A 13398-nucleotide genomic window follows, 5' to 3' on the forward strand; every position below is an offset into this window, starting at 1 on the left:
GTAGACAAAGCTAGATTAAATAAATCCAACAGCATGTTCAGACAAACCGGTGGAGCGTTCTGAAAGAACTCGACTGATATACCTGAGAGACCTGGTGCTTTACCTGGCTTCATACTGCCTAGTGCTGATAACAACTCGTTTATACTGATAACTTCATCTAGCTCACTTTCTATATCAACAGTTCTATCAATCACTTCAGCTGAAATAGAGTTCACAAAATCATCAACAGATTTATAAAATTCAATAAAATCTTTACATTCACGGTTTCCATGAAATACAAATTCAAAATAACTCATCCATTCATAGGAAGTAATGTCTTTTGAAATCACAAACGATTTATTTTGCAAAGTACGCCAAAATCTCTTATTGTCATTATTATTCAAATAATTTACCAAATTGTTGGCAAGTCTTTATACTCTCGCCAAGCCGATGTATATTGCAGTCTGTCAGCTTGGCTACCGGAGACATGAAATGCACGAAGCCATCGCCGCGCACTTGCACGTGCACTTTCACAGTCAGGATCAAACCAGTTACGTCTCTTGTTTGATTGACAGTTGATTGATGTGGACGGATTAGTTTCACAATGGCTGGCACATTTTGATAACATGTTTGTAAACAAATCAGTTGCACTGTTTACCTTGTTACAGGCTACTGCATCGTCGAATGCTGAATGTATCTCTGTCGATTGGTTATTCCAGTTGTCAACATACGTTGATTGATTTTCATCTTTAGATTTGTATATGGTCCTTGTTGATAAAAGACCACGGGAATTGGCACTTGATGAAGTTTTTACTTTGAGAGAAAATGCAATTGGTAGGTGAGTGGAATCAACTTGATCTCCGATTTGAAAAAATGATATCATCGGGAACGAGGTTTCAAATGTCAGTACATAGTCAATAACACTTTGACCATTGTAAGCAAAGCAAGTCTCACGTGACTGAAAGGTACAATTGATTGGCGCGTGCGGAGACTCGATCCGAGATCCGATGTTAAAATTCTTACACAATGAAAACAAATCACTTGTTGTGATAACATAGTCAATAACGCTTGCGCGTGTAGGGGACATAAACGTAAAATCTCCCGCACTGGCATCAGATCAACAACGACCATTAAGTATAGACAAGTTTAGAGAAGCACACATATTAAGCAAAATTCGCCCAAGTTTGTTCACAGTATTATCGAATGAAAATCGCTGTGTGCAAATACCCTCACAGTGAAAATGACACTTGTCAATTTGCAGAGCTCTCATTATATCGTCCTCAACAAAATCAAAGTCTGTTCCAGTGCGGGCGTTGAAGTCGCCCCCGAGGAGGATAGAGACGTCCCCCACTTGTTGAAGTACATATATTAACACATCCTGGAGTATAGATACGCCGCACTTGTTAGCTTTATTGACATACCAATTTGACTTCTCTGGAATAATGTCTACACACCCTATAAGAGTGTCCTTAGCATTATTAAATACAGATTTCCTTAGCAAAATGAAAACACAGTTGTCACATATTTTTGACCATAAAATAGATTTTGAAAGTGTGTTTTTTATTAACAATGTAATACCACCGGATAGCCTACCTTGTTTGGAGATTTGGCAAACATCAACATTAAAGTAAACATATTCAGAGAAGTCGTAAGCTTTTAGCCAGGTTTCACACAATCCTATAATTGTAAATGTACGTATGTAATGAAGGAATTCATAATGAATGTTAAGGGTAATAGATACGTTATATTTAATCATACTTATTTTCAAGAGACTGTCCCGTCAGCCAACCAAAATGTGTTTAAACAATATGTTAGAGATTTGTCTAGTTACCTGCATATTTGAAACAATACCACGATATGTGAAGAAATTATTTAATTTCCTTTGATTCGAAATCGTGTATTTTTGTTGTAAATATATAACTAAACAAATTTACGAAATCATATGCGTAACTGGTTAGATTTTTCAAGAAAATGAAAATATAGAAACGACGTCATTATAAAACTATGCCAGTACAAGTATTCGCATACAATGCCTTTTACATTCATATGAGTATGAGTATCAGTTAACATCAAAATAGGAAAACAATATCCATCAGGGCATACTCCACAAAGCGATATTTGCACCAAGACAGCCGTAGCGCCCATGCATTACCACTGATAAAGGCAGCCGTAGAACTAAGGTCGCTTTGTGGAAAAGGTATCCTGCTCGCTAACAAAACTTACCGGTAAAGATGTAGTTATTGCCCTGGTTAAACACCTTAGTCCATTGTAAATCCATATCCCTTCTGATGGTACAGTGATATTGTGTCGCAGAAAGACATGTAGTTCGTTTTATCTTCCCTGTGACAAACGTAAAAACATTCCACTCCAAAACGTCCCATCCACGATAATGCCACCTTCTCATCTGTTATCAGCCTGTACACAGATCGATGAGGTGCAACCGATATGACTGTGTGTAGGCAGCCTGTTAGGTATCGCACGTCCATGATGAATAACATAACAAACACCACTGTCGCCCTGTAACCCGCAACACTGGTTTACACAAATGCCATTAGGACTGATGAATAATTACCACATGCAGACAGTTGTCGGGACATCAGTTACACAATACAAATCAGTTGATGTGTCTCGTAACATCGAGGAAGTTTACAGTGATTTCCATGGAGAGCCTTGAACACATTAAATACTGTGTGATTGATCATGAGAAGTCGTAATCTGTCAGAATCATTCAATTTCCTTATGAGGTGTTCATTAGAGCTGCTACACGCATCCACTATTAAATGTCGTGATCACTTGTGAATCTAAAACCAATCAATGTGTTCTAAGCACCTTGTACACAGGCAGTCAAAACCATGGCAACCCGTGTAACCCGCTGTTTGACAAAAGGGATGATTTGGATTTTCCAGCTGTGGATTTCGGCTTTATGTTGACGAATATGCAATCAGATCCAGCTTATGGCGTCAACATTTCTGCTGAATAGTTTAGAACATTTGTCTTACAACTGAGTACTTTAATATAGAGTTCTCCACCAAAGGCCATATTCCAGTGATAAAACATTCAAAATACCCATGAAGATCCAAGTTAGAATTGGTCTTCAGCAACCTGTGCTTGCCATTAGAGATGATTAACATGCTCGGGTGATTAGTCTCGCATGGCATCATCCAAATTGTGTAAATCGATGCTCATAGTGTCAGTCATTGGATTGCATGGCCCAGACTCGGATATGTACAGACTGCCGTCATATGGCTGGATGATTGCTGAGTTTGGCGTTAAACAACAAACAAAGATACAAATATAATGAAAAGACTGCTTTCATTGTGTGAGTACATTATTGCTAAGATCTTATGTTTGCAAGGCGCTGTATTCTGATAATGCTCAAATGAATTCTGTCTGAAAGATCCTTAAAACATTGTGTGAAGTATTTCTCCTCCCTCAAAATCTTTGTAAAAGTTTTTGTGATACGTGAACAGGTTCGAGTGTGATACTCAATTTTGTACTGTACAGTGTGAAACAATTGTGCATTCAAACTGTAAGTCACGTTTGTCTGTTCGAAGAATGGAACTCTTTTTCATCAATTTTGAAATGATAATAACGGTCCATATGAACCTCAAAATAGTTTTTGTGAAATATGTTATCTTTGGTTTGTGTTGGGGCAAATTCTTGATGATTGCACCAAAAACGTCAGTCGAGTCCACGACGATATGGGCTCCACACATTCTACCCATCTGGGGAATAGAACCCGGACTTTCGATGTGACGAGCGAACGCTTAACCACCAGACCACCCAACCGCCACCATGATATGTCTTGAAAATTGCAGATTATGGCGTTAAACCATCACTTGATAAGCATCCTAAACGTTGTATGATCACATCTTATCTAGGTACCATGTCTCTCCAGTGCATGCCGCAAGAACAGATTGAAACAACACGTTCAGAAATTGTTGCCAGGCTGACCCTGTTTTTGAACTGTGATGACTGAGCAGATCATACAATGTTATCTGTGCTAGAAACAGTTGATGTGGTCACAACTTCCGCAACTGGGCGCCACGTGGATATCTGTTTGGTTGAGCGGGCGTTCAGAAAGGAGGAGAGGCACAAACACACTGGCCAAGATGTTAGCTCCCGATGTTCGATACTGTCGAATCACGATCTATTATAACAGAAAAACGCGGAGAAAATACATATGAAGATTAGTGCATGTGTGTGTTTGTGTGTGTGTGTGTGTGTGTGTGTGTGTGTGTGTGTGTGTGTGTGCGTGTGTGTGTGTGTGTGTGTGTGTGTGTGTGTGTGTGTGTGTGTGTGGACTTATGCCGGCTTTATTGTGCAAGCACACTGATTCACCATGCCGCAGTTTAACGTTTATCCTCCACTCAGACACAGTATACTGACTCCGAGCCGGCCAATCCAATTGTACTATCCTCTTAATGCCGAGCGTCAGCGCATCGAAGAAAAACGGACGTGTTTTTGCTGTGATAGTCACGTGTTCTCATTACGTTCTACAAACAAGTCTTTCATTGGGGAGTAACATTCAATAACAAGAATGCTTTGTACTGATACATGTATACTATTTATGCTTACTGCAAGTGAAATTATAAAAGAAATCTTGACATGAGATGAGGTGAAGCGGGTTCAAGATAACTTCACTTATTTTGCGGCCTGCGTGGCTGCTTGTACTAGTCGGGATGTGTGTCAGTTTCATTGTGGACTTTGTCACTGTCAGCCATTTGAAAAGACTCCCTTCAAGCTGTAAAAAAGCTTTATAGATTGTGTAAACATCATTACCTGTTTACTTTTTGCACTTTGAATATCAAGGATCGTGTTCAGAATCTGCTAACGATACCCGATGTCTTAAATGACAGCAAATCTAAGTCTCTCGTGGGCCAGTGACGTCATTATACGCGGGATTAAGGCCTATCCAGAGTGGCTTAATGATTAAGGCATTTACTCGTCACGGCGTGGTTTTATTTTCTGCATCGGTACACTCCGTAAAAAAAACATTCCTGGGAGCCTGAGATATGTTGTTTGCTCCTTCAGCGATTGGTTTGGGTGCAAAACACATGAGTTCGACTTATTTTGTTTAATTAATCGATAATCATCAATTGCAACATCTTTAATCACTGAAAGCATCACATTAAAAGCAACTCATATTGTCATAAATTCCTCAAAATTTATATTCTATAAATATATGTCCATTGCACGATTCTGACTTCATCATTCTTGAATCACTATCAAATAGATGAATCCAGGTGTTCGCGAAAATGCGACCGTATCCTGTCCCTCCGGCTGCTCACGTCACAAGCGTAAAGGCAAGTCAAGTGTTCACCTAAATAAACACAGGAACATCTAGTTCCTGTTTAAATAGGGAATTGCTTCAGACAGCATTGTGGTGGTTGATGCCTAAAATTTGAAAAGATCCACGTCATATATAACACTGTTTGACAGTCTCCTTACGAGAGAATACATTCAGAAGCAAAGACACATTTACTACTCGAACTGATCAATACGAGAGACAACATATAAAAACTTTAAACACACTCCATCAATGATTCATAACCTAGAAACCCAAGTTCAAGCCGATGTATATCAGTGTTATTGGAATTCCCAAAAGTAAAGGGATACACAGCACCCAGAAGAAAAACAAATCCAGTGCTTTGCTCACTCGTTCCCATGTGACGGGCTGAGTAGCCTTAGCCTGAAGCTCTTGTAACTGTCCAGATTCCTCAATTGCAGGTTTGTCACGGTTTCCAAACCGGCCAAATGCATCGACCTTTTCGACCCAAATTGTGAATCTTTGTAATGTTTTACGAATGGGTTTCGATTCACTCTGTCCACAGAACCGGACACTGAAGATGCTGACGATGACAAATACTGCAGACATTGTAAGTGTGAGTCCAAGGATGATGATGAAAGGCGATATACCCTGGGAGCTCTGGGGTATCATGTCTGTGAGAAAGCCCATGTAGACCCCATATGACAGAGGAATCGTTATGGCCAAGGATATTTTTTCTCCTGAATCTGCAGGAATGAGAAACACAAACGTCCCCAGGACGGACAGGATCAACACAGGGAGGATGAAGTTGAAGACAAAATGCACAGAGCGTCTGTCAAGTGTAAGCGTAATAAGCACATGTGATATTGGCTTGTTGTCAAAGGTCTTTTCCTTGGCTGTGATTGATGTTGGTTTTAGCTTCCACTGACCGCCTATGTTTGAACTAGATGTTCCAGCTACTGACTGGCGGACTTTCAGGTCAACTTCTGACGTCGAATATGACCAGACGACAATCTCCATAGAACACTTCAGGCTATCAAATGGATACATTAGAACGTCCGTTTCACAATCCAGGTAGAATAAGTCTCCTGTCATCCACTGCACGTGTCCATCAGAGGATACTTTTAAAGGCACGAAATCTCCTCCAATATGGTTGAGTTGTTGGAAGGAATTGGACACAACAATATCAGGTTTCCACACGTAGCTATCTGGGGGTCTGATAAACTCAACTCCGTCATACATCTCAGAATTCCAGGTGAGAAACTGATCAGACCATGTCACAACAAACCACCCTGTGCATAGGAGTTGTTGTTGAGACTCAATGTATTGGCTCACTGTGTGTAGATGAAAGTTAAATTCAACTGTAACAGTTTCGGATTTGTTGTAGACGGGCCTCTCGTATGGGATGTTGTTCCAGATGATGTCATTGTAGAGGCGGAATTCACCAGTTGAGTGTCTGGTTGGCTCGATAGACACAACACCAATCACCAAATTACAGATTGTGAAGAGCAGCATGACTGCACAGATGGTAATGTAGAACTTCGCAGTGCCGAGTGTTGATGCCGTGGAGCTGCAATAATGAAAAGATACACGTGTCTCAGAGATTAAATAAGAGGGAATTTAAAATAGTCAAATTGATATTGTTAGATTGTTTGATGTGTAACCCCGCATTCAGCAATATATATAGCTCGAGGCTGGACCCACGTCAGCGAGCAAGAACACCCAATCCATTTAGTCGTCTCTTGCAACAAACATGGGATGCTTTAATTAATGTTATAATAAATACACAACGAACAATGCATTCCATTCATTGTTTTCCAACGAAAACACGAGCTTGTTTAATCAATGGCATTTGCATTATCTTTCATCGGTAAATGCAGGGAAATGAGAGCGACAAAACCCTTTTCATGTCCATTTCAAATCTGCTCAAAGGAGAGTTGATTGTACGATTGCGACTATCCTGAACATGTGTTTAGTAATTACTATCAAATAGTGATTAAAACCCGGTTTTCGCGAAAAAGGGAGAATATCCTGTCCCACTAGTTGCACATGTCACAAACACATTCAAAGTTAAACCAATTGTTTAACACGGGGACAAGTCAAAATAGGGAATTGCATCGGACATTATTTTTATCACTGATGTGTCAAATTTGCTACTTTCCTCCGTATGCCTACCATCAAACTGTTTGAAAGCTTTGCTCAATCATTGAATTTTGTAACCTGGATGAAACAACTACTGACAAAGAGTTGTAATCTTCGTAAAAGGGCATGTTCGATTGTATCTAAAAAGTTGCGACATGTAGACATTGGGAGAGTGTTTTGTCACTCTGAATCTTTATGCATACATCTAAATATGAAACAGATAAAATGGTCTCACCGGTCTCCTTTATTCCTAGTTCAGGTGAGTAAAACAATTGAAGGGACATGGCTATTCGGTGCTTATTGAATACAATTTTAACTGAACCATCAAGCCATGTCGGAGATGTCAAAAATGTAAAACAATTGCATCCAGTTCGCGATGACGGACGACCTCCGGCGACAAAATCCTTTTAGGCCAGGTGAGCTAAAAATAAGTTGTATGCTGGATGTCCTGATGTCGGCTCCTTCCTTCACAGAATACTAATGGTGTGTTTTGAGGCAGTGAAATTGTGGGTCCCTAATATTATCTTATATTTTGACAAAAATGATAAAATTCAATCATCACATCAGAAGTCTCCATTCTCCACATTCTTATTCGGAGATTTAATTCTAATGGTATCGCAAATACAATTTCAGCAGTACGTCACATTTGGCATGTGACTGGTCAAATATTTAATTACTTAATCCGAAATCTTACCTTTTTTTCAGCATTCTTGTTATTCTAAAGAACATTACCCTGCACGACTGTTTCAGTTTGATCCCTGCAGGCCTAAATATTTGTAGAAAAGTAATTTCTCAATAATCGTTGGAGGCCATTACAAAATGCAGATTTGCGGACGCTACATTTTTCAGAGAACATGTCAAATACATTGTTAACAGACAATACGGTGTGTTTCAAATATCGGAACTATTAAAACAACATGTACCATTGGATCAGTGAGGTCAATTGACGCGAAACTGATCGCTCTCACAAATGATTGCACTAAATAAATAAAAAGGATATTAATAAGAAATGGTGAATGATGATAACAAACCACTTACGCAATTGCAGATAAGCTGAAATAAGAAAACACGTGCCACCTCTCAGTGTTATATTAAATAAAGTAAAATAAATAGAACGGGTCATATTCCTGTATGTTACTTACCAGTCCTCCGAAAATCAGTTCAGATTATTACCATTATGTTTGTCTTTGACTTTATCGCCCAACTCATCTCAACCTTTTAGATGGGCAATGTCAAGTCATGGAAACAGTTGAACGGCTGCATAAATCCCAACGAACTATCTGCTATCAACAAGCACAATGATTGACGTTCCCCAAATCCGCTCATAAAATACCAACTCTGTTCTGTTTGCACAAAACAGCTTGGACTGTGCAGGATGCCAAAACTCGGAGTTGTAGGGTCCTAACATTTCACAATGAAACACGGATTCGCAGCATAACAGGTACGAGTATTTAGTGCGTCCAACTACTTCAGCAGTTCATTTACAATTTACGGGCTCTAGAAAGTGCAATGTAAACATGGGCACAGAGGCCCAGAGCAACACAGCAGTCAATAACCGTCAGGTACGGACCTCTTAAATCAGTTTTATGAACTGCTAATTCATGTTATCACAGATTCCACAGTGCATCAAGATTAATAATTGGCACCAACTCTGTTTAACATCTGTGGAAAGCAAGGAATATTTTATAGCTCGTGGCAGTCGCAGACGTTGCTACCTTCAAGATAAACACATGTGTCCTAGTGTCACCTTAACGCATTTGTCGAACTGCACACATAAAAATAACATAATATTGTGATTTGTGGACTCGGTTGTCATGATAATTATATGCTAATTGCACATGGGAATTTTAGCAATTTTCAATGCTGAATGGTCAGTTAAAATCTTATTCATTATTCATGTCACTTTATGGCATTACTTCATTTGAACACTGTTTCTGCTCGGTAGGCATGACTTTTGATTCGTCCTTCTTCATTTATTGACACAAAATGTATTGCATAAACCAAAGCCAGAGAGTGCACCATCCACAGTGCACGGTCATAGTCGTTTAACACTCTGGTCAAGCTTGGATTCGATCAACGGTGCACGGGTGCCCAAGTTGTTACGTCCAAGGATCCTATTATCGTCGGGTCAAATCCAAGATTTGCACTGAATATGATCCTTAGTTTTTCAGACTGTACCAGCTCTCCTTTGGGCTTCACACACACAAAACTGTCAGAGACCTGCGTCACTTTGCTTTGTTCTCTCAACTATGACTTGACAACCAGCGTCCCCCAATGTCTCTCCCAATTGCGAGGGCTGAAAACGGATTCTTCTCCTGCGACACATGATAGCTTTTGCTAGTCTAATCTGATTTAGATGAGTTCTTATGTCCTCGTCCGTGCCATCATTGGAGAACAGACCATACAGTTTTGAGTTTCGGGGCGCGAAAAACTAGAGTCATCACTGATTTGCAGTGATCCATTCATATAGCTTTCACTGCTGTTTTGCCTTTTGTGCGGAAAGGAATCTGTTTTGGCGGATAATCGAGACTGGTTACTCTCTGGTGATAACGTTTTGTATTTCAGATGGCACATCATAATAGAGCATACTCAAGTCACACAAAAATAAAGACACTGTCAATTATTTCCACGCACAATTCACAATGAATATTTTTCTCAGAGAATTACTATAACCTATTCTACTAAATACGACATATACAATTGATGGTTCGGAAGAAATATTTTGTCATTAAAGCACTGCTATGGACAGCAACAGTACTGGAATCACTATCAACAAAGGTATACACAACACCCAGAAGAAAAACAGATCCAGAGCTGAGCTCACTCGATTCCACGTCATTACTTGAATATGTTCCTTAGCCTCGCACTCATCTGATTGTTCTGTGTCCTCAGAGATATGGTTAGGATGCAACCTTCTTTGTCGACCACAGTTTTTAACATGTTCAACCCAGACGGTGATTCTTTGGAATGCTTTAGGAACGGGTCGTGAATTACTGCGTGCTGAGATCCTGACACTGAATATGCTGAGGATGACAAATAACGCAGACAATGATAGCGTGATTCCAAGGAAAATGATAAAGGTGGACACACCCTCGGAACTTTGTGGTACCATGTTTGTTAGAAATCCCATGTAGACACCATAAGAAAGAGGAATTGTGATGGCAAATGATACTTTTTCTCCTGAATCTGCTGGAATGAGGAACACAAACGTTCCTAGAAGAGAGAGAATCATGACGGGAAGGATAAAGTTAAAGACAAAATTGGTTGGGAGTCTTTCTAGAGTGAGTGTAATTTTCACTGTTGACATTGTTTTGTTGTCAGAATGTTTTTTCAACGACATGATAGGGGCTGACGTCAAACTCCACTGACCCCGTATATTGGAACTGGACACTCCAGCACGAGATTGCCGTGGTTTCAGGTCAACTTCTGTCACTGAGTGTGACCACACAACCAGATTCATAAAACACCTCAGGCTATCAAATGGGTACAACTCAACGTCAACATTACATGGCAGGTAGAATAAATCCCCAGGCATCCACTGTATATGTCCATTTGAAAATAGTTTCAGAGACACGAAATCTCCTCCAAGGCGGTCGAGCTGTTGGAAGGAATTGGACACAACAATATCAGGTTTCCACACGTAGCTATCTGGTGGTCTGATAAACTCAACTCCGTCATACATCTCAGAATTCCAGGTGAGAAACTGATCAGACCACGTCACAAAAAACCACCCTGTGCATAGGAGCTGTTGTTGTGACTCAATGTATTGGCTCACTGTGTGTAGATTAAAGTCAAATTCAACTGTAATAGTTTCGGATTTGTTGTAGACGGGCCTCTCGTATGGGTTGTTGTTCCAGATGATGTCATTGTAGAGGCGGAATTCACCAGTGGCTTTTCTGAGTTGTGTCTCAACGGACACAAAACCACAGGCAAGAATATACAAAACTGGCGACATCATGGTCGTATAGCATCAGCCCTTATCTTCTTCCTCTGCGATGACAGCTTAATGTTCAGCACACTTGGCTGCCTGTTCTCAATTCTGGGACCAGCCAATGAAACGCACTGACTTTGGTCAAAAGCACTTCTTGTGTCTTTCCTGAAATTAACATGAAAAATGAAGAAATAGGAAGTAATTATTTCTGAATATATGTAAACAAATCTAGTTTTGTGATGTGAAAGTGCTTATCAATTCTGAAATTTGATAACACGCTGGCCGTGTTTGGGCACATATAATGTATTCCCACGACTACAAGCGTTCCTTCTCAGGCCTTTCGGGTGTGTGTGTTGGGTATGTGTTTGTTGATTTGTTTTATCAAACTCGTTTTGGATAGTCAATTACTCACCATAGGTACGGTTGGGTAACAAAAGACTTTCTTTTTCTTTCCACTTACATATCGCCATAAAAGAGGCTTACATGACAAATATAGCCTTGAGCTTTAGAGTGAGTGAGTGAGTTGGGTTTAACGCCGCTTTTAACAGTATTCCAGTTATATCACGGCGTATCAGCTTAATGTGGGAGGAAAGCCTGAAGTGATGCAGGTCTCAGACGTTTACAACTTTGGTGAAAACCACGAGCACAGGTATGGTGCTGACAAACCTAGAAACATAATTGGGGCGAACCGGGATTCGAACCCACAATCATAGGTTTGTGACGTGCCCAAGGGACGCAACTCTGCACAGTGAATCGCGGTGCCTTAGACGACTTGGCCATGAGCTTTAGGCATTTTGTAAAGAATCGAATAGTGTGAATGGATGCTGATATTTGAACCTTTTCCATGTGCATTATAGAGGGTACTATGTATGTATATTTTGCATCTTTATAGCCTCAGATGGCCAAAGGATTATTCTCGCTGCTGACATTACCTGTTGAAGTGAGGTGAAGATTATGCGTCATACGAAAAGACGTTAAAAGATAGTGCTTCTTTTTACACCTACACACTTACGCCGCGACGTGCATGTGTGTGTGCGTGTGTGAGTGCGTGCGTGCATGCGCGCACGTGTTTGTCGTTGACGGTCCATACGAATGTCGCTTGTATAGATCTAGTCCACACAGATAGCATGCCACAGTTTATCATTGATACCCCACTCTGACACAGTATACTCAATCATGACCAGGCAGGGTAAAAAAGAAGCACTGTCTTTTAACGTTTTTTCGTATGACGTTGGTAGGCATCGAACTACCGACCTTTTGTTCTCCGGGTAGACTCTCTATCCGCTAGACCACGGATGTAGTCTGTATCTAAATGACTTAATGAATGTTAAGGGTAATGGGTACGATATATTTTATCATACTTCTTTTTAAGAGACTGACCTTTGTCTTGTCTTGTTACCTGCATATTTGAAACAATGCCACTACATGTGAAGAAATTAACTCAATTTCCTTCCATTCGAAATCGTTTATTTGTTGTAAATATATAACTAAACAAATTTATGAAATCCTGTGCGTAACTGGTAGGATTATTCAAGAAAATGAAATATAGAAATGACGTCATTTTAAAACTATGCTAGTACAAATATTCGTTTTCAAAGCCTTTTACATTTATATGAGTATTTTGGACCAATCAGTTAACATCCAAATAGGAAAACAATATCCATCAGGGCATACTCCACATAGCGATCTTTGCACCAAGACAGCCGTAGTGCCCATGCATTACCACTGATAAAGGCAGCCGTAGAACTGAACGGTATCCTGCTCGCTAACTAAACTTACCGGTAAAGATGTAGTTATTTCCTTGGTGAAACACCTTGGTCCATTGTTAATTCATATCCCTCCTGATGGTACAGTGATATCGTGTCGCAAAAATACATGAAGTTCGTTATATCTTTCCTGTGAGAAACGTAAAAACATTCAACCAAACTCCAAAACGTCCTATCCACGATAATGCCACCTACCGATCTGTTATCAGCCTGTACACAGATCGATCAGATGCAACCGATAACGCACGTCCACGATGAATAACATAACAAACACCACTGAGGCCCTGTAACCTGCAACACTGGTTTACACA

At 40.1% G+C, this 13398-nt stretch overlaps 2 protein-coding genes across 2 annotated transcripts; both read right to left on the reverse strand.

Annotated features, from left to right (window-relative positions):
- Positions 1–5533: 5533 nt before the first annotated feature.
- Positions 5534–8098, reverse strand: LOC124140461 (neuronal acetylcholine receptor subunit alpha-7-like). The gene is made up of 2 exons (XM_046508021.2): positions 8085–8098; positions 5534–6818 (listed from the first exon to the last, which is right to left on the reverse strand). Exons 1-2 carry the CDS (start codon positions 8096–8098, stop codon positions 5534–5536), a joined length of 1299 nt encoding a protein of 432 aa, XP_046363977.2.
- Positions 8099–10118: 2020 nt separating this feature from the next.
- LOC124140479 (neuronal acetylcholine receptor subunit alpha-7-like) lies at positions 10119–11404 on the reverse strand. Its single transcript, XM_046508041.2, has one exon. It carries the CDS (start codon positions 11346–11348, stop codon positions 10119–10121), a length of 1230 nt encoding a protein of 409 aa, XP_046363997.1. The 5' UTR covers positions 11349–11404.
- Between the last annotated feature and the right edge of the window lie 1994 nt (positions 11405–13398).

This window comes from Haliotis rufescens, unplaced genomic scaffold, assembly GCF_023055435.1.
Source record: "Haliotis rufescens isolate VD_foot unplaced genomic scaffold, xgHalRufe1.0.p SCAF_37, whole genome shotgun sequence".
In the NCBI taxonomy this organism is placed as follows: Eukaryota; Metazoa; Mollusca; class Gastropoda; order Lepetellida; family Haliotidae; genus Haliotis; species Haliotis rufescens.

Bases quoted from the DNA above. Each gene is read 5' to 3' on its own strand.
- LOC124140479 (XM_046508041.2), bottom strand. From the start codon at position 11,348: ATGATGTCGCCAGTTTTGTATATTCTTGCCTGTGGTTTTGTGTCCGTT.